The 21,685-nt window shown below is 43.0% G+C and overlaps 2 protein-coding genes across 3 annotated transcripts; one reads left to right on the forward strand and one right to left on the reverse strand.

Moving 5' to 3' along the window:
- The first annotated feature begins 1,031 nt into the window (after positions 1–1,031).
- Positions 1,032–13,752, forward strand: Uba4 (Ubiquitin-like activating enzyme 4). The gene is made up of 12 exons (XM_050192667.3): positions 1,032–1,272; positions 1,330–1,420; positions 1,517–1,609; positions 2,075–2,195; positions 3,500–3,574; positions 5,109–5,335; positions 7,855–7,917; positions 9,097–9,260; positions 9,995–10,042; positions 10,480–10,579; positions 11,924–11,992; positions 13,423–13,752. Exons 1-12 carry the CDS (start codon positions 1,174–1,176, stop codon positions 13,569–13,571), a joined length of 1,299 nt encoding a protein of 432 aa, XP_050048624.1. The 5' UTR covers positions 1,032–1,173; the 3' UTR covers positions 13,572–13,752.
- Positions 13,753–15,971: 2,219 nt separating this feature from the next.
- LOC126545044 (protein FAM50 homolog) lies at positions 15,972–21,350 on the reverse strand. 2 transcript variants are annotated; one of them, XM_055078174.2, is made up of 8 exons: positions 21,142–21,350; positions 20,617–20,669; positions 20,246–20,504; positions 19,792–19,917; positions 18,936–19,214; positions 18,337–18,465; positions 17,470–17,598; positions 15,972–16,806 (listed from the first exon to the last, which is right to left on the reverse strand). In XM_055078174.2, the coding sequence occupies exons 3-8, from the start codon at positions 20,462–20,464 to the stop codon at positions 16,588–16,590; spliced, it is 1,101 nt and encodes a 366-aa protein (XP_054934149.1). In that variant the 5' UTR covers positions 20,465–20,504; positions 20,617–20,669; positions 21,142–21,350; the 3' UTR covers positions 15,972–16,587. The 2 variants fall into 2 exon arrangements, with proteins under 2 accessions (XP_054934149.1, XP_050048627.1); XM_050192670.3 differs by lacking the exon at positions 20,617–20,669.
- Positions 21,351–21,685: the final 335 nt, after the last annotated feature.

Consider the following 21,685-nt stretch of genomic DNA (forward strand, 5'->3'; position numbering starts at 1 on the left):
GGGAAGAATTGGGGATAAAAATTAATGGAGAATACCTTAGTAACTTGCGATTCGCTGATGATATTGCCTTGCTTAGTAACTCAGGGGACCAATTGCAATGCATGCTCACTGACCTGGAGAGGCAAAGCAGAGGAGTGGGTCTAAAAATTAATCTGCAAAAAACTAAAGTAATGTTTAACAGTCTCGGAAGAGAACAGCAATTTACAATAGGCAGCGAGGCACTGGAAGTCGTAAGGGAATACATCTACTTAGGGCAGGTAGTGACGGCGGATCCGGATCATGAGACGGAAATAATCAGAAGAATAAGAATGGGCTGGGGTGCGTTTGGCAGGCATTCTCAGATCATGAACAGCAGGTTGCCATTATCCCTCAAGAGAAAAGTGTATAATAGCTGTGTCTTACCAGTACTCACCTACGGGGCAGAAACCTGGAGGCTTACGAAAAGGGTTCTACTCAAATTGAGGACGACGCAACGAGCTATGGAAAGAAGAATGATAGGTGTAACGTTAAGGGAAAAGAAAAGAGCAGATTGGGTGAGGGAACAAACGCGAGTTAATGACATCTTAGTTGAAATCAAGAAAAAGAAATGGGCATGGGCAGGACATGTAATGAGGAGGGATGATAACCGATGCTCATTAAGGGTTACGGACTGGATCCCAAGGGAAGGGAAGCGTAGCAGGGGGCGGCAGAAAGTTAGGTGGGCGGATGAGATTAAGAAGTTTGCAGGGACAGCATGGCCGCAATTAGTACATGACCGGGGTGGTTGGAGAAGTATGGGAGAGGCCTTTGCCCTGCAGTGGGCGTAACCAGGCTGATGATGATGATGATGAAGTTTGTACAGGCTATGTAAACATATAAAGAATGGAAAGTTCGGTGAGCTGAGTTGCATTTGTAATTAAAGCACACTGCACCTTGGACGGTATGGCGAAGAAGACAGACACAGCGCTGTTTCTGTATTGTTCCCTGCTCAACAAATTTAAATATTGGCGCCGATTTATAACGGAAGTGACGTTTTTTTGTTGCATTCGTTGCTAGGGTGCTCAACATGTGGTTCCGGTTGGCGGTCGTTTGCTTTTGCGGCGCTCGGTTTTCGGCAAACTTTCGCAGCTTTCTCCCGCTTGTTGCGTAGATTTCTACCACTACTTTCCGCTAAACTTGCTAAGTCCGGCTGAAATGGACACGAACGACTCGGAGATAGCCTCTCTACGCGCCCAAGTGGAGGCACAAGACGCAGAAATAGAGAGGCTTCGCCGGGCACTGTCGCGCGAACAGGTAACATTTCTACCTTATTTTCGCTTGCTCGTATAACAAACCTGTGTGCCGTTGCAGGCTCTTTCAAGTGTGATTGACACAGCTTTGAGCAAGGATGATGTGTCGCGTTACAGCAGGCAGATGTTGCTGCCCGGATTCGGCGTTCAAGGTATTTGATGCTCACCCGAGACCAAATAAGCGACGCCGGACCCGATCGCCCAGCGACGTACACCTTTAACAACAACTCTGCCTGAAAATTTTGCAGGACAGAAAGCACTTAAATCGGCGTCTGTGCTAATAGTCGGTGCTGGTGGCCTGGGATGTCCATGTGCGGCGTACTTGGCTGCTGCTGGAGTTGGTATGTATAACCCCTAATTGCAGCGAAAAAGCCTTGCACGCTAATCATTCGCCTTTCCGGAAGGAGGTCCCTCGTCCAATAGAATGCGCTAATACTTGTCATAACATTTACGATTGCATCCGTCATTCAAGGTTGTACCCGCGATGTATGAACCTTAGAAGTAGGCATTGCAGAGCTAGGCTTTCTGCTGCAGTATCAAGCAGCAAGTGGCGTGTACGTGTCATTGCTACGTATTGCCTAAACATGAGCAGATGACATGAGCAGATTAAATTGTGCTTATAATATAGTGAACGGCTGACACAACATATGTAAGGTGTCCCATGCGAAGAACTGTTAAATAACAATCCAAGAAATGATTATGTGCTAATCATAAAACCTGCCACTTTCCACGGTACTACTTTCCTCTAATCATCGCATATGCTTATCGAGAAGAACCTGTCTTGATATAACTATTTGTTGTTTCAGGACGAATAGGCATTGTAGATTTCGATGCCGTAGAAAAAAGCAACCTCCATCGACAGATCCTGCACTCTGAGGCCAAAGTGGGCATGTCCAAAGTAGATTCCTTGGTGCTTGCTCTTAGGCAGTAAGTTTCATACAATACCTTACTGCACCTTTCTGCCTACAGTGTACCCACTAGACTGCTGTTGATAAGGAGTGTTTCCAAGGCACTTGTGTTTTTCTTTTGAAGAGTCATTTGAAAAGTGTTGTAATTACACTGAGGGTGGTATTATATTGACTCTTGTCACGTCAGGTGTGGTGATCGATCCTCATGGGAATTGTTATAGGTGCTTGAATTCTTACTTTGTTGCTAGGAACTGGCTATGCCATCTTTAAAATGGTGTAGCAAGTCTTGAATTGGTGGATGACCTACATGAAAGTATGTAAAATTAGGGCTAGGACAGGTAACTTATGCAGCTTTGGTAAGCTTTATTGTTGTATATCCTGGAGTTGTAGAGTGCATTAAGAAATGGATAAAGGGATTGTTTATTAGAAAGGAACTTCTTTTGTTGTGTCAAGAAGGTGTAAGCTCCAGAAATTAGCGAAAAAACAGTGTCCACATGCTACACATGAGTAATTGTAAGCCTAGAAAAACGAAGCTTAGAAAAATTAGCTTGGTACAAGCAGAGCACCATCAACTGTTTAATTGACACCTCTTTCATTAGGTGGCTGATTTAGATGTTTGGTTACTTAGCCTTCAGTAAGTTTAGAAAATTTTGTTGACAAGTATACATCACTGCTAGCAACAAGCAGTTTCTTCTATTCACTTATAAAGCTCTTCGCTACTTCATAAATTGTTTATCTTTATGTCAGGACAGTTTGTATAGCTATTGTATTGCTGGCCTGTGCCTAACCATAAGTTTACCATTAGAAAAGAAAGATGTCTCAGAGTGCTGGAAACAGCATGAAACAGTCTGAATTTCTACAGTATGCATATGTAATTTCCGTTGTCTTGCTGCTTCATTTAGGCATGAAACTTTAATGAAAATGTAAGGCATCTTAGCGCAATCAAGGAAACAAAGGGACTGAGAAGGAGGAGAAGATGAAGACAGCAGACAGGGTGAAGTGCCAACTTCAACTGATTTATTTCAGAGATGGAATAAAGTAAGAAGACAACCAAATGTGTGTGTGTGCAGTGGTGCAGCATGCGTGTGCATTTGGTTGTCTTACTTTATTCCATCTCCGAAATAAATCAGTTGAAGTTGACACTCACCCTGTCTGCTGCCTTCATCTTCTCCTCCTTCTCAGTCCTTTTGTTTCCTTGATTGCACTAAAATGCCTTGTGTCAACTGTAACCAACTTACCCAACAGCAAGTCTTCTAATGAAAGGCCACAGTTTTTTCAGCTGTTGTCATTAATTTCCATTCTGTGCTTGCTTTGTTTCCATAGGCTGAACTCGCAGCCGGAGTATGTACATCACTCTGCAGTTCTTGACAGCTCCAATGTCATGGACATCATTGGCAGGTCAGAGAGTCTCTCATGTGGAATGGAATAGTAAAGATTGTATTGTAGACGGCTACAGCTATACAACCATATTAAGGCAATATTCTGCACATGCAGCGATCCTTGTGTGTTATTGACATCTTGCCAAAGCCTGCTGTGGTTGTCTGTGGTGAACTTGATCGAGCTAGCTAGTGCGATAAGGCAAATTTCTCATAACACAAACAAATTTCCAAGGCCCTTTGTGCCTTTCTTAAAGGGTATTTACTGTAATTCACTGAAAACACTAGTTGCTGCCAGTTCACCAGAACAGAGTAAGCCAACAGCTACTCAGGGTATTTTGTACGAAGCGCCTTGGATGTTACAGAGTGTTTATGCACATGTCACAAATGCCCTTTTAAACAGAGTCACAGGAAGCTGGAGGCAAAGGAAGAGGTAGTGGGCAAACAAGGGATGCCTTCACCTGGAGCTAGTGTCTCATCAAGGGGTCTTGTCTTGTTCAGGGCAACAAGATTCGACAAATACCTTCATTGAAAAGATGGCTCCAGGTTGAAGTTTTCCTTGTTCACCCATAGCATGCTCTCTGAGTCACTTTAGCAGGAAAAGGAGTTAATTTTGAACTTTACAGATTCAGTAATTCACCTAGTTCTCTGCCGTTCACTATTACTTTTTTAATTTAGGAAGTTTCTTAAGGATCAGTTGCCAAATTTGGACAATAGGGGGTATGCGCAGTCCCGAAAGTAGGCTTTACTAAAGCCCGTTCATCAACACTACTGCTGCATTTTAAAGTAGCACTATATGTTGAACTGCTGCTGGCTAGTTCCAGTTCTGCCGCTTCCAAAAGGAAGTCATGGCCTTCCACATTGTTTCTGCACTTGCCAAGAGCTCTCATGAGCAAGTAATATCCTTACTCACTCATGTTTCCTGAGAGTTTCTGGGTTTTTAATCTGAAGACTCTTCAGCTTATGCACGTACCACTGGTGGTACGGTCACAGAGAAAGCAGCATGGCCTTGGGCGCAGCGGAGAGGCCGGTGGAAGCACCATGGCAGCATATCCGCTTCCATAGGTTGGAGAAGAGGAAGAGAAGGAGTGCAGGAGAGCGGGTTGGTGCTACTTAAAATAGGCGCAGTATGGGGAGGGGCTTTAGGCTCTACCACACTACTGTTAGCTTGTCCTACACATAATGGCCGACCTGCCGCTGCGTCACCATTGAGCAGAGGATAGACTTGAAAACAGTGAAGACGCAAGGAAAAGATAGTGGGAAGAATAGCGGCACCAGCTCGAGCACTTCTGCTTTATTTCCACTTCTAGAATGACGTCTGCCATTTTACGTGGGTCAACTGAGTTTCAGGGGGAAGTGCACTTGCAGAATGCCGCATATTCCGTATTGCTTACACCTTCTTCAGGGTTAAAGCCACTTTTATTTTCTTTACGCATTTATTTGTTTAAACCACTCGGCCAATCAATCATGCTGCCAGTATTGGGGGCTGTGTGCTTACACACTGTCGCTAATATTTATGAAGACTGCACTCTGACCTAAAAAGCATAGTTATGCAGGTACCAAGTAGTGGTCGACGCCAGTGACAATGCGGCCACTCGGTACCTGGTGAATGATGCATGCATGTGCCTGGGCCGGCCGCTGGTGTCAGGCAGTGCCCTGCGCTGGGAGGGGCAGCTCACGGTATACGGATACCGTGGTGGGCCCTGTTACCGGTGTCTCTTTCCACAGCCACCTCCCACCTCCACCGTCACCAACTGCTCGGAGGGAGGTGTCATAGGCATGGGCAAGTGCAATGGGTTCACAATATTTTTGAATACTTTGAGCACTGAGATTTTTTAGCTTCTGCATGTTCATTGCTAGGTTTTTCTTCTGTAAGCTGAAAGCATGTTTTCAATACTAGAGCCTGACAGAAACAGTTCTTTAACCCTTTGGTGCCAGGGGTGTTTCCAAGTGCAACAAATTCGATTCCTATCTAAGCAACACGTTAACAGACTAAGTACTGCCATATTTGCATGAATATAATGTGAGTTTCTTTCTGAAATTTCTGGCCTTGGAACTCGCCTCACTTTATATTTGGGTTCACGACACGAATATAACACATTTCTTGTTTTTTAATTTTTTTTTCTGGCACTTCAAACTGCAATTAGCTAAACCATTAGGCACCACCATGACTGCTACTGCTTACGGAGCCATGTTCAAACTTGGACCATCGAATATGGCCTTGCCATGTTCAGTTGTGCCACGAGCACTTCTGAGGTGCTGGCCTGTACAACAATCTTGGCAGTATGGAGGATGACGTCGTTCTCGCTGACAGTGACAAAGACGTCAGCAGTGTATTTTGTGACAACAGTTCACAGTAACCATAAACAAAGCACCTTGCCGGCATCCGCATTTACGCAGTTTCCTGTTTCTTTGCGGCGCATCACTTCACGTTATAATCATAATATATATTTCTTTCTTTTTCTGATGGACCGAAAGTCGCCCCAAGCATTATTCGTGGTCACGTTATTCACTTGCAAATACAGTATTTATTGACGATGTGTTGCTGAACATTTTGCATAACATTATAAACAAAAATTTAAACTTGTGCTAATTATTGATGTTAATTAGAATAAACAGTGTTCCTAATGCAGCATGGCCTCTTTGTATTCATTACTGTTTGCTGAGGACACCTCATAATTAACGTCATAGTCCTCTTAATCAAAGTTCATAAGAAGTGCTTAAATTTCTGCAACGTTAAATAAACGTGCAGGCTTTTTGTGCCAGTTCACCATGTCGACAAACCAGTGATGTAAGCAACAATGACAATCAATAAGCTTTGTTGTGCCAGCTGTCGTATAGAAACAAACCGTCACACAAAATTTTAGTTTAGCCAACTTCTGAGTGGATTGTAGAACAAATCTATGGATGTTTCACGTTCACAAATTGTCTAATGCATGTCCACAGATGTGCATCAGCGACCAGACGAGTGTCATACTCAGACATGGCACTTAACCCATTCACTGCCAATGACGAGTAATTTGCCATGACAAAGGTTGCATTGCCTCGCAGTTATGACACATATCAAAAGACATTGTGCATCATTTATTCATGTTTTTCAACAAGAGCACTAAAAGCGCTGTATCATTCCCGGTATCATGTTTCAAGAAGAAAAGAAAAACAAAATAAATGCAGGTTTCTGCAAAAAGATGCACTTTTAATAAATATTTTCGAAATATCCCATGGCACTTAATGGGTTAAAGGATTGATGAAACATGGAGACGTCTTGCTGGCAATTCGCTTGGTGTACAACTCCATGTGGAGAAAGAAAGGAAGAACAAGTGATGTGCACACACACACCCGCATAGCAATGTTCACCGTGCAGATAAAGGCTGTCGCAGAGCTCAGTCGTCTTAAACATGTGCAGCAGTGCTTGTGGGGCCTGAAGCACGTATGACGCTCAAGGCCATGGTCCCAATATTTCTTCTTCGGTGAACGCTCTGTCGTCCAGTGTGCTTAAAGTGTCATAAAGTGTGCCTCTTTCGTTGTTAAAACAAGGGCATTATATCAGGATATGTTGTGTGGTTTCGTTGCCATCCCAAACACTGCACGAGGTGATGTCCATCATCCCTATACAAAAACAGTAGGGGTTCGTAAAATCGATGCCCAACCACAATTGGCACAATAATGTTGTGCCGCAACAAGGTAGGCTGGGAGGTTAACATGTGGGGTAGTAAACCAGGTGCTCTCTACTCCATATGGAAGCAGTGGTGTATGAAATGCAACATACATACAAGGCTCTCAGCACAGGCATGACGCTCACGTAGACATACTCCCAAAACTAGTGACCGAGGCCACTGTCATTCGGGAATGTAATTCATAGCACAGGAATTGTTTACTAATAAAGCTTAAAAAGTCAGATAGTCAAGAATAATCCTCCGCTGACAGCATCCCTCATAGCTCTCTGTGCATATATGAGGCATAAAACCCATGTAATTCAGTTGCGTTGATTTTTTTTTAACTTATTGCAACTCTTTGACGTTAGAGAAATTTAGTTTATAGGTGCATCTGATGAGCGCCATGTTATGTTGTGATGTGAAGTTAGCATGTGCTGACTGCGAAAAAATCCCTCCTCCTGTATTTTTACTTTCTGCTTAGGTGATGCTTTCTGCTCTCTTTGAAAGTTAAAGTTGTCAACTGCCCAAGTGTAGCTTAATGCTACACTCAGGTGGGTGACGATTTTTTCTTTAACGAAGCTTCCTCCACCTTGTGGGCTTTCACATAAACTGATTTGATATTTTCTGCTCTCTTTGTACCAAACAGTTCCTGGTGTTATTGGCTGTATGCAGGCACTCGAAGTGGTGAAAATCCTCACTGGCTATGGAGGTGAGCGGTTGAATAAACATTTGTGCATACGCTTATTTATCTAGCTTGCGCATGTTATACGTTCATCTGGTGAGAGATTGCTGTGCCGCTTTGCTGTGCAAACTCAGTCATTCACTGTTGTGTGGTGTGTCTGTATAAGTTTGTGTTCTCCATTCTACCCTCCCTGAGAATAGAGACTCCCCTTCCACATACAATGAAATCACGAAGTATTACCTTCTTAATCGCAGGGTTTACAGTTTGCCGCATCCTAAACTAAACAGGGCTCAGGCACTTACATTACGCTTACTACAGACTGGTACTTATCCTTGCCCACGGAGACTGAACATGTTTTATCCAGAGACGTATACAGAGCCTTGTTGCCAAGATTGTGGTGCTTTAGCCTCGCTCGAACACATGCTCTGGTCTTGCGAAAGAATTGAAGACTCGGCGATCAAGGATGCGTCCAGGTGGGAGGCTGCACTTCGCAGCCCGGACCTGGATGAACAATTCTGGGCTGTCCAGTAGGCTCACGATGTGGCCGTGAGGCTTGGCCTTCCGGTCCCAACGTGGGAGCGGCCCGCTTAGTGATTAATTATCACTACTTGCAGGACCACATAAAGTTTTCCTTCCTTCCTTCCTTCCTTCCATTCTACCCTGCAAGAAACAGCTATATCTCAATGAGCGAATGTTTAACTCTCATAGGTTTTCATTGATGTGGCTCACAACCATTGAAACTTTCAGCTCATATGTATACTGACAATTAATGTGAAGGTGATTGGCTGTATATTGACTGAAGACAGCAAAGACGTCTGTCGTAGTACAATTGTGGTTTCCTCTTCGTCAAGAGTGACCTTACAGCATGGGCAAACTAAATGGCCAGCCAAGGGCCTGTGCCTTTCTTGCATCCATACAAGAATTTGCTGTTTTCTGATGCTTTAATCCAGTGAAGTCTGTAGTGATAACCCTAAAGTTATTAACATGCAAGGTAATTCATTCATGTAGTTAATGTTATGACAATTATTATTACAGGCAGGGAGAGTGATGAAGTGCATGATGATTGCAAATCATTGAAAGGGAAAAAGGACATTTCAGAAAGCAGCACAGGCGTTGCAGTGCTGAGGTGCTAGTTGAAAGAAAAAAATGGTTCTTAAAGTTTATCACAGTGTCTAAGAGTTGCCCTTGTCTAATGGAAATCTGAAGACGTTTGCTCTGGGAAGCTGCTCCTGTTTGATGGCGCCGATGCAAGGTGGCGGCATGTGAAAATCCGGGGTAAGCTGCCTGACTGTGCTGCCTGTGCCAACCCATCGACGGCTCCTGCGGTACAGGACTACACTGCTTGGTGTGGGACAGGACCAACTAATAAGGTGATCGCTTGCTGAACTTGTGGACAACGTTTTCTGGCCATGAAAGCGAAGTTGTGTAGTAGGTGGAGCTTCTGCTCATTTGTTAGTGCACCAGGTAGTCTGAGTGAGTTTAGTGCCACTTTAAGTCGCTCTTGACCTTGCATAGCTTGTTTGCTTTTGCGAAGGCAGCTGCAATTAAATTGGTGCAGACGTCACATGCCATTCTCTTCATCTATTGGTTGATGAAGTTTGTCAGACATTTCTTTACTTGAACTTGAGTGAACGTTCAAGACATGACAATTACTCAGCAGAAGACGAGGACACCATATTGCTTTTGAGAGACCCATAAAACTGGTGACAACCTCGCTTGTGCCAAACATAGAGAGCAAACTAAAATATAAAACAAATGTCCGAATTGTGAATGTTATGTGTCTTGAAATAGCATGATATGCTAGTAAATAATACAATGACAATCACACATCTCATGTTAGAAAACATAACTTATGGGTCTGTTTGAAGCGGTGGTGTCAGGTGCATAGCTTTGTTTAGTAGTTCTGCTGTTTATAGCGAGAAACATAAGTCATACAGCTACAATAGATGTGATGTGGGTACCAAACATGCCCAGATGGGGGTAAATGGTAACTCTTATCTGCAAAAAAACAAAACAAAAGAAAAAAAAAAACAAGTTAGAATTTGCATTGCATGCCAAAACCTGTGTTGAACTTAAAACTGCTTCTAATGTATTTCCTTTCCAGTGCTGTGGCCTCTCTGTGCTGCCCAAGGAGCTGCGGATTTCCTGTCAGGTGAATTTTTGTTCTGTTGGTTACAGCGTGCACAAGCTGCACTTAGTATAAACCAAAGCAGCTTCTGTAATTGACAATGCTAGTGGGGCCACCTGTTGCAGGTTGTATGAAGCAGTTGGTGCTAGGCAGCCATTGAAGTACCATTTCACAGGTCAAAGTTATCATAACAGTCGCATACTATGAAATATACTAATTAAAGGTGAGTTCAGAGATTTCATTTCGTGGGCGCACATTCTGTAGTGTAGCAGCTCGAAGCCATTGCATTGTAGGAACCATAACGGATGGCACACTGGCAGATAAGCCAATACCAAGTGTACTGATTGTGCTGCAGTTTATTGATAACCCCATAGTTTTGCCCGACACTAAATGTCACTGTTGTCCTTGTTCCTTGTGTTTGGCTAGACACACAAGGCAACTTTATGATGCTTCAACTTCAGGATCTGAGAGACCGACTTCTGACCAACCAGCCCAGCTGTCTTTTGCTGGATGTTCGGCCTAAGTGCCAGTTCGAGATGTGCCACCTTCCCAAAAGCCTCAGTATCCTTTCTTTATGGTCTTCCTGTGCACCTGTGTCAAAAGCCAATTGTAATGAAATCTCAGTTGAGATCAATCTGTTAAACATGGACAGCTGATGTCATCAAAGTAATTGCAGAAAGGCCATAATGCAAGCAACTACAGATTTTTATAAACAATGCCCGAAGTGCCCTGTAGCACATGACGGGCACCTTGGCATTCTGCTGCGCAGCTACACGATAACGTAGATGTGTCGTCGATCACAGGATTGCATGCAGAATGCTAGGAGCTGTATAAGTTATGCATGTGAAGCAGTGAGTAGGAACACCAGTTCAGCTCAGGCCAAGCCTGACTTCTGTGTTACTTCCGGTGAGCTGCAGCGGTAGTGTGTTTTCCAGATTTAGTATAAAAAGAAAACACAGATTCTTACGAGTTACTACTTGGTGATGCACATGTTTGCATTTATGGCACAAAATTTTTCACCCAGCCTTTTCTCTGCAGCGACACTATTACTACACAAACGTTTCCTGCCAGTGCAGAATTTTGCTGCAGTTGTATTTTAAAATGTTGTGACCTTCACATTTATGTCTTGCATGTACTATACTCGACAAATGGAACATGGATGAGAAAGCTCAGATGACAAACTCTAAATTTTGTGCTCGAGCTACGAAACATATCAGTGTGCTCAATTGTAACTTCATTGCACCCGTACACCATTTGTTCTAGGGGAAAATGCACTGCACTCTCATATGAATTTTATCTGCAGACTATTGGCATTCTTATGTTTTGCATTTCCTTTGTCCATGATAGTATGTTGTGCTGAAACTATGCAATCTTGCACTGGTGTTACAGTTTGCACGAGCTGAAGTAGTCGCAACTTGTGCTAACTGCTGGCATGAGACAGAACAACCTTGAGCATTCTAAAGTGCTTGTTTATGTAGAGCTTTTGTTGAGAGAATGCACAAGGTTGCTAGTTACACATTTAGTTGTTTGCCATTGTTGCACTGTCTTCATTTGTTGCTGGTGATAGGTGTTCCTTGGTGTATGCAGATGTAAGAGTAGGTGCGACGGAACTAGCACAATTTTGCAGGTCTTAAATTGTTATCTCGGTATATAGTCATTAGTAAATTTTTTGTTTCATTGTAGTAGTACATGGCTTAATGGTGAATTTGAATAGCAGCAAAGTCTAAGAGTAAATTAATATTTTCATTTAAGTAATTATTTCAGATTTGTTGTGCTGCTTAATGCGCTGTGGTGTTCATTGTATCCTGCAAAATATAGGTTATTTAAGATCAATTTGCTGTGGTGTCAATACTAGCCTTTTGCAAATAAAATACCACCATTTTCTATGACTATGATGGTACTTAGACATTCCCTACGAGCAGCTGGATAATGAACTCAATTCATTGGAGAAAAAACTGGCAGAGAACACAGAAGGTAAGGGCGGTCTTGTCTTGGGGAGCACTGGTACTGCATGCAGTGGGTTTCATTCAACTTGCACTGTGCTTTTGATATCTCATGAAAGGTGATAGCAATAGTGCACTGTTAGCAGCTGTCTTGAGTGAGTAAGGGTATCTTTGTAATATACTGAGTGAACTAGTTAGCTAGGACTAACTACAGTAATTTACATATGTTCATTTTGGAACACAAGTGCTATTGAAAGGTTCTGCAATGCAGTTTACAGTAAGTTTGGTCGTGTGTGTGTGTTTTCTTGCAGCTGCAACGAAAGCGTGCAAAATGTAAACAACTGACATTATTGTATACTTGCACGCGTGGACTGAAGTACACACTTCAAACGTGTTTTCATTTAATTAAGCCTCTATGTTGGCTATGATGATAAAATATGGAGTTCAATTACATTTTATTGGCGGCATATTGTTTATAAGATGCTGCTTTGTACACTTTCTGCTTTGTAATGAATTGGATGATGCAAGTAATCCGATCCACTCTAGATGTCATTGTCATCGTTTCATCATTTCATTGTACCTAACTCGTATATTCCTCTCATTGATACAGTGCACGTGCATAAGCACTTAGTGATGTCGTTTTATGATATTTGGTGCGCTTTCTTCGGAGCCCAAAGCAAACAGCCACGTAATACCCAAGTTGTTACAAAAACAGTGGCATAATATGTTTTTAATGCGAAACTTAAGCTCAACAATGGCTCTTGCACCATGAAATCAATATTTAGGAATTGAAATGATTAACCTTAATTGTCTAGTTACTACTGACTTAACAAAATATAGTGCAACTTGCTAGAGATGACTACCAACATTGAGCCACTGGTCTGACCCATCTACGACATACCACGCTAAGTTGCAGAGAACAACCTGTTTTGTGACTAACATGGGCGAAGAAGGAAGCCCCAACATGGAGCCAACATTTCTACAAAGAAACCCGAGTCGGGATAATGTAGCAGTTATATGCCAATGCCATTCCTTGTTGTGCATCGTCAGGGGTGAGAGGGGCACTCCGCCTGCTTTACCAGTAGGATCACCCGGCCACGAATGGTGGATGATAACAGTGGCATAGGAACAAACGAATAGCATCAGACAGGGCATCACTACAAAATCGCTTTTCGTGTGACTGTTTTGTCAGACCTATATTATGACAATTTAAATGCATACAAAGTGCTAGAACGCAGATCTGCCTTGAAAATTTTTAACTATGATCTAAAATTTGTTTACTACTGCTAGTTTAACTTACTCCAATCCACTGTTTTTTAACTGTCTATACTGCAGTGCTGGATATTACTTTTACTGTGCTACGCATTTGTGGAACTGTAATATCTAGTTGCCAGCTCGTTCTCCTCTCTGGTTTATTTAGAGCGGTCGATTTCAAACTACCACCATGCTCCATTTCCACAGTGGTGATAATATGTCGCCGTGGCAACGACTCTCAGCTGGCGGTGGAAAAGTTGAGACAGGCTTGGAACCAAGTGGTCAAGGTTTGCGATGTTCGAGGTGGCCTGGAGGCCTGGGCCAGAACCGTGGATCCAGATTTTCCCATATACTGAAGTCTTTGCAATGTTTGCAAGATGATGCATTTCTAGACTACCACACTATTAACCCAGAGGCCAAGGCATTTACTCTGGTTAGTCATACCTAATCAACATCCTGTTATTCTTGCGAATTATGACCAATGTGATGAAGAGTGCTTAGATTTAACACAAATAAAAATATTGTTGCAACGCCCAAGTGAAAAATATTCTTTCCTCACAGATAAACTCAAAATTGAGCAGTTCAAGGTCATTTCAAATATAGAAAAAAATACACCGAGGCTGAGTAGGCAAATTGCAACTTGCTCTGACAACACTAGCTTATAGTTGCTTGCTCATGGTGTCTATGATGCAGAATCCATGAAGCCACCCTAGCAAATCAATTATCCTTCCTTTCCTCCAACCCTGTATGTAATGATGCACTTTCTCATGACACTGGCTTAAGTACTAAAAGCTTTTTCTTTTCAGTCTGGCTGTACAATAACAGAGGCTGATTAGATTTGATTACAGTCTTGTTATTGTTGTGCTTACTACTCAGACTGCATGTCTATATTATGCTGCTGAAGGTTAGTGGAATTTCTGAAGTTTTGCAGAACGCCTGCTTTAAGTTCATTTTAAGTTAAAGTTGTGGGGTTTTATAGCCCAGAGTAACTCACAGGCTCCAAGTGTTGTAATGGGAGGCTCCGAAGCAATTTCAATCCCGTTGTGGTATTTTTGTGCCCCAGCGTTTTTGCTTTCCATCCCCATCACAATGTGGCCGCTGTGACCGGGAATCGAACCCAGTACCTCGTGCTTGGCGTTGAGCACAGTGGCGGATCCGAGGTTTTTTGGCAGCCTCAGTAAATTTGAGGAAATCACTGAGGCGGGCTTCCCCACACAGTGCCTCTTTGTGTGGGAAAGCCACCTTTGATGGCTGAGCACAGGTCACAAACTTGCTATTCTCGTGCATGCAAGCAGCACGCGCAAGATTATGGCCGTTAAATAATATTACGGCCTCACATCTCGTAAGTTACTGCAGATCCCTCAGCAGGAACTGACTGCAGTAGAGCGTCGACGAAGTATAGCCTAGGGTTGAGCAGATGTCTGCAAGGCGCCATTCTTGTGCGGGTGGAACTGCTCCATGACGAAACCTACTTGCAGTATTTCTGCACTGCCTTTTCATGTTCGGCTGTACCACCATTGTCACGCATTGATATTCGTTAAAGTTTGAGTGTCACCGGGTTGTGCTAACATTTACTCTTCAAATCCCTCAGGTTAGCATGTGAAATCTTTGGAAAATGGACTTGCAGCTAAATCAGTCATGTAACCACTTTCCCTTCCAATACACCTAGTCCTAGGGCATTTAGGAAATGAATTTATTAAACTTGTGGTGCTTGCTTGTGCACTTCTTGCTTCTCATACCAAGTGAACTAGAAGACTGCTTGCATTGTTCTCCTATGTGCAATAGCCTCCTTCTTAAGCTCTGTCATTACAAAAATCTGACATAGGTCATTAATTATTAAAATCATTGTCCGAGAGACTTTCAGAAAGATGCAGGTAGTGCTTTATTGCTTTGCCCTATTTTTATGCAGCTATATGCAAACACACAAAAAAAATATATAAGTGGATATGCACGACAGCATCTTAAGCACTTGTCATATTTTTCCATTCTAATTTGCCCTCATGTTTTCTTGTAGGGACAACTACATCCCAAGATTATGCAATTAAAAAAAAACTGCAACGAAGTTTCAGACTGCATAAAAAACCTAGCTTTAGATTTTGGAGTATTAGAACAGCCTTCGTGCGAAATTTCAAGTTTGAAAAACAAGTAGATGTCATGAAAAGCAAGCAAGAAAGGTTTTTTTTAATACCAAAACTGGAAAAAAAAAGGAGAGAAATGCTGCAATTAACACTTTATGGAAACGACGCAAAGCCCAGAATGTTCAGAACCAGCATGGTTCATTGGCAAGATTTCAGAAATTAGGCAGTGCACGTAGTGCACTGAAAATCTTGGAGGCGATGTGCTGGGATTGGCATCATGTCCACGTGCCTCTCGCATCTGCTTAGATGCTGTTTTAAGGGAATCGCTACAAAATCGCAGCCAGTCTCCATTCTGTTTAAAGGCTGTTAATTTGACAATTAGCAGCCCTGCAGCTTTGCCAAGATTGCTTCGATAGTATATAATACGCATTCGTAACCAATTTAGCCAATGTGAAATTTCGTTGCACTAGGCATGGCAGTTAAAGAACTTGTGTCTGCATGCAACAATAGCACTTGCATTTTGTAGTTGATGCAAGGAGCTGTAGTACAGTAGATATTCTTTACAGTTCAGTATGGTAATCACTTCAGTGGAACAACCAAGCCAGGGGCTCCTCTGACATTCACATTTGATGTGCCTAGAACAGTTGATTTGCTGCTATAAGCACAAAACAAATGACAAAAGTGATGATGCCTTTTTATTTACAGTAGTGCGATTTTATAACACTGCTACAGCAATGATAAATGTTATCATACAAACTGTGCATGGTACAACACAGAAAAGTAAAATTCAATGCAGCCTGTTCCCCTGACGGTGAGGGTCTACCTCTACCTTCCTTCATTTACGGAACTACAATGATTTCAGCACGTGTGTAGAGAGCTTAGAAGCTCTCCATTAACAACAATCCTCATGATTTGTAGTTTCTCCAAACATTCTGAAGTTGCAAACACAGTTGACAGAAAGCATGACAACTAAGCAAAACTGCTCACTGGAGGGTGTAAAGAGCCCAGTAAAGTGGTAATGCATGAAGCGCTCTTACATGTCTTATGGAACAAAGTGTCATCGCTGCCACGCTGTAGTTCACAGCCCTGCTAGGACAGCAACTACAGATGCCATCACCGGCATCGCAAAGTTTACCATGTACACAAGCATGTTAATACCCTGCAACAGCCAGTACCTAAACATGCGTGCCACTGAACACACAACTTTTCAGAACCCTACTCAGGCTGCCACCTGTGAGCAGTTTCACAAGGGATCAGTTTTTCACAAAGTGTAAGGCTGGTTAGTGGCACTGGGCTACTTTTTCTTGTCGGACACTGTGTAGCGCTCATACGAGCGGGCGGGGTCGTAAGGTTCCCATCGGGATGCTGGAAAGATGTGCTTGTTCCTCTCGTACCATGAGCGCAGCAGAACTTTGCCTGCGTGGGACTCTTCCTTCTCAATTGAGGCATCGTTAGTCAGCCGCACATCTTCCCTCGCGTCGTAGGCGAACAACGGGCCACTCTTGCCACGAGCCTGTGCAAACAAAGCATACGCTTGGTGAGCCACTATGCCAACGTTGCACTAGTGCCTTCACGAAAAGCCTGTGTGAAACAGCAATTCAACACTGCTGATTATGGCTGTTTGATGCATGCTCACTTAATCAAAGAAACCGCTTACAGCAGGACATAAAGCAGACGACAAACACGTGCTATTTGCTGTCTGCTTTATGTCGTACTGTAAGTAGTTTAAAGATTTTACTAAAATGACAAGCCTTCGGTCACACTGTCAAGCATTCATGGTAAAAAAATAGCAGTCAAAGAGCGTTTGAAAGTTTTCTTGCCTTGTTATTATCACTCTGGAATGAGTGACACAAACTTTAAATAAAACTACTAAGTTTTCATCTCCTTAACGTAATGTGCTAGGTACTTTTTCGGTTTTACTTGAGCAGAGGTTGTGCAGTGTGCAAGCCCCACAGGAACTAATGAACTTGAAAAAACTTCCAAAGCTATTGATTACGCATAATACAAATGTTGCATGCCATACTTCCTTTGCAATCCATTTGTATTTCTACCCATTTCAAACAGTTGCTTCAACCATGTCAACATCTGATTTGTTTGTTTGCTGTTTTTCACACCATGGAAGGACCTTTCCTACAGGAAGTGATGTTCGCATCCAGCTTATGGTGACACAACCTACCTTTGTGACAATGAAGTCGTAGAATGTGTAGTGGTGTGGGATGATCAAGTCCTCCTTGACGTACATCAGCTGGTCTGCCGTAACTGCCCGCAACTCATAGAAGTCCTTTCGAAGGAGCTCCATGCATTTCTGCAAGTGATGAGCATGGCAAATGGGCCTACAAAATGCTTCAATACCAGTCACATGTTCTGCGCAGCACAGCAGATGCTAGGACTCGTGTCAGGTAATGGTAGCCGAGTGTGTGTTCCAGAGACGGGAGGAGGGCTTTTCTTGCCCGTGACGCGCTGCTAAACCTTCCTTGAAGCCTCAATTCAGTCAGCATCACATGGAGGCCAATCAGAGACAGGAAATGGAGTGGCCCTTCTAGTTCTCTTTTCTGGCTGGCTAATCCAACCGATAGCGTTTACTGCGCTGCACAAAGCTAATGAGGTCAAGTGTGGAAGCATATGGCATATAGATGCCTAGCTATAAACCGGTATATGCATCCTGGCCAAGTGGCTTTTCCACTTGGTCATGTGTTGTGGTTACTGAATATGCATTTGGTTCGGAAAGCTCCACAGTTTAAAGTGCAGGCCATTTCCAACAGTAAATACCTTTCAATACTTCGCAAAAAACGGAAGCTGGATGATAAAACTGCATATCTGTATGATGCCTTTTTTATATATATATAGCATTTAGCAACATTTCAACCTCTATGTGTTCATGTGACTGTTCAGAAAGAACCTTTAGCCAAGTATTAAAATACTAATTTAGGCAGATTCCAGCTGGCTTTTTCTGAAGCGGCCCTAATAGTAGTAGTAAGTAGTGGTCAAGTGAAACCTATCAGATTCACCCGAACGTAGCAAAATCTGAGAGGCAAAATCGCACCTGCAAGAACTGGTAGATGCTGTTCCCTTTCTTCATGCGCACCACCTTTCGATGCCCTGAGCCATCCCAGTAACTGAAGGTGATCTCAATGTCTTCGTTCTTGAGTTGTTGCTGTTTCTGCACCCACTCCTGCAATTAATGAAATGTCATTTGTGAACTCCAACATGCCAAGGTCTCGTGTCGACACTTATAAAAGCTTTGCTAAGCGTTGCCATTCTTCCACAAAATTCTATCTGGTGCAACAAGGCAAAACAGTAGAATCAAAGCAAGAGGGCTTGGCATTGTTTTTGTTGCATCACTAAGTTGTGACAAATGTGAGCTAAGCAAAGACAGATTTCATGCACATACTAATGGTATCTGTTTACAAGAACTTCTGCACACTAGTTTTGTTTTCTGCACAAGTCTGTCATTGTCTGCATTATACTAGTATACAATAAACATAGTGACTTTACCCCAGTTGACCTGTCATTATGCCTATACTGCACACAACAACGAATGCCTTTGCAATGTGTATGTTGCAAAACTCTTCCCTTACCAACCCAGATGATGCTTTGTTATCCCTATGCTGCACGAAACATCAAATGCTCTGAACTGCATACCATGCGAAGCTCTTCCCTGATGCGTTTCTCTTCTTCTTCGCGTTCCCTGTCTGGAAGGAAGCTGGTGTCCACATCGGGGTTCTTTCCCAACTTTCGTTTTGATGGTGGTTCGTAGTCAAGCTCATCTTTTTCTTCATCCTGTTCATTTTGCTCCTTTGCTTCCAGTGAATCTTCCTTCTCTTCTTCGTCATTATTGCTGTTGTCTTCCTCTTCCCCCTGCTCTTCTTTTCCATCCTCCTCTTCCTCCTCCTCATCTAGCTTGAATGATAGTGCTGCAATCTAGAAGGAAGACAAAATCAATCCTGTGGCACACATGTGGCCAACTGCAACAGCGCATCTCTGCCACAGCAGGGAGCAACACAGACGTCAAGGGTGGAATTTGCTAAGATGACAATAATACCAAAATACATATGCTGGCAGCAGGCAAGAATGTTTTTATAGCATGCAACACAGCTGTTCAGCCATTACTGCTGAATTTTCCAGGAAGTGCTCTTTATGTGTAATTTGTGCTACCAAACATGTTATTGCCAAATGTGCATTGCAAACTACAGTTAAGGCACTTCTCGTGGATAGTGCAATCATTTTCTTTCTCTATGGTGCAATGTCCTCGGCTGAGCCCTGGTGGCCGCTGTAGGAACTAATGTGGTAATTTAATGCTGTTTCAGTACTGTTTGTTACAAATCTGCATTCGTCATATAAGCTATGCTACCTACAACATACCTGTAGATGCTAATTTGCAGTCATAAGTGAAGACTATAATGATAAAGTCCCTGCACTCACAAAATGTTGATGGCAAGTAAGTTTAAACAGCCCAATAAAGCATTTTCAGAAAGAAACAACGTTACTTAGCACTTGCCTGTCTTCTTTGCCTCTCTTGCTGTTCTCGTTTTTTCTGAATTTCGCGCTGTCGCTGAAGCTCGCGTTCTTGTTGCCGCTGTGCTAGTTGACGTTCTCGTTCTTTCACTACATCCTCTTGCTTAGCCTGAAAGAAAAGTAACATGCTTATTAGCATACTTGTTTAAACTGCCCGCAAGAAGTTCCTGCTAATCAGTACTGCAATTCCCTTTTGGATTAACCATTCCAATAAACCATCGCCACTCATCACTTCCCATAAACCAGTGCAAGTCTGCAACACTTCAAGCATTTCGAACCCTAAAAATTGTGCTAATGCAGTTTAACTCCACATATTTGTGCGTGCAATCAATACTAATGGTGCATGCACATAAATTTTTGAACGATTTGTATTCGTGCACAGAGTGCATCTTAGACACACCAAAGTTGTCGAGAAAGAACACTGTAGTACACTTTACCTTCATTTCATCAAGGGTGACAAGCCCAATTGTGCTCGATTTAAGCTGCTGCTCCACAGCATCATAATGTGCAGCGAACTTGTTCTCCATTGTGGACAGCTTCAACTCTTCTTCAATCCTTTTCTTTCGCAGTTCCAATTCTTCCAATGCTTTCTCGCGCTTCTTTTTGAGATGCATCGCACGGCCAGCCTCGCTGGCAGCTCCCTTGTACATAGCCATGGCTCTGCCTGGTTTTGCGTGGTAGCACCAACTGTGGTATCTGTGAACATCAGGCGAACAAGCACCAAATGATCGGCGATGTTTCTCTGCGATGAGTGCACCATCAGAGAATCACAGTCGATTTAGTGGTCAAGAGTAGTTTTTCTCTGCACCTTTTTGAGAAGCTTTCTTGTCCCTAAGATGACTTTGGGAACAGACAAGAATCCTGCGTTCGCCTCGCCAAGAATCGGTAACGCAATATATCCTCGCGTTAGGTAAAGCCGCCGCGGCTTTACGGTACGTTTACGCAATTGATTTCGAATTCACCTTGCTTGCTAACGCCATTTACAACTTCTAATACTGCACCTGTGGCACACAAGCACTTAGACTATAAATACACCACCCAACGCTTTATAAAATCCAGCATCCATGATCAATTAAAAGCAAGTTCAATAGAGAGTCGGCAGTGAAATTCATGTTCACTCAGCGGGTATGGTGAAATACATTCAGATGGCATAACACAACTTCGAGAGGTTATGAGACCAGTGCTATGCCACCATACCAGTGCAACGTGCTGGGAATTAATCAATCAGCCTAGAAGTCAATGTTGTGCGCATTCACTAACGTTGATGCGCGCTGGCGCGTATTCAGTCTAGGAGTCGGCAGCTGAGGAACGCCATACCGTAAGAGATACTTACCCAGCGAAGGAAATAACTGACCGTAGTCTACGGCGAGCAAATACTCAAAATATGGGTCGCACTATTCCGGTAATGCCGTTCTAGCATAGAATATGGTTCTAGACTCTAGACAGCAAGACCACGCTGCGCGCAGTTTAGCCAGTGGTTTAGCACAGTCGACACTCAGTACGTGCAGAATAGGCTGGTTATTGGAAGCATTGAAGCTTCACGAGGGTTGTTACTCCAGTTTTATCTATAAACATACATAGTGCAGTCACTAGCACTCCTAGCGGCAAAATAAGGTGGTCTGACCTGGACATATGATAACTGTGATTTGTCTGAAGCAAGTATGAAGTATTTGAAGTCACGTTCACCCATCCATCCATTCGCATTGAAGCTCCACGAGTGTTATTACTCCAGTTTTATCTATAAACATGTATGGTACGATGACTAGCGTCCCTGGCGCCAAAATAAGGTGATCTGACCTGAACATATGCTAACTGTCATTTCCTTGAAGCAAGTATTCGAAGCCAAGTTCTAGTAGAAGTTACACGACCATGTACAC

This window comes from Dermacentor andersoni, chromosome 10 (genome assembly GCF_023375885.2).
Source record: "Dermacentor andersoni chromosome 10, qqDerAnde1_hic_scaffold, whole genome shotgun sequence".
Classification (NCBI taxonomy): domain Eukaryota; kingdom Metazoa; phylum Arthropoda; class Arachnida; order Ixodida; family Ixodidae; genus Dermacentor; species Dermacentor andersoni.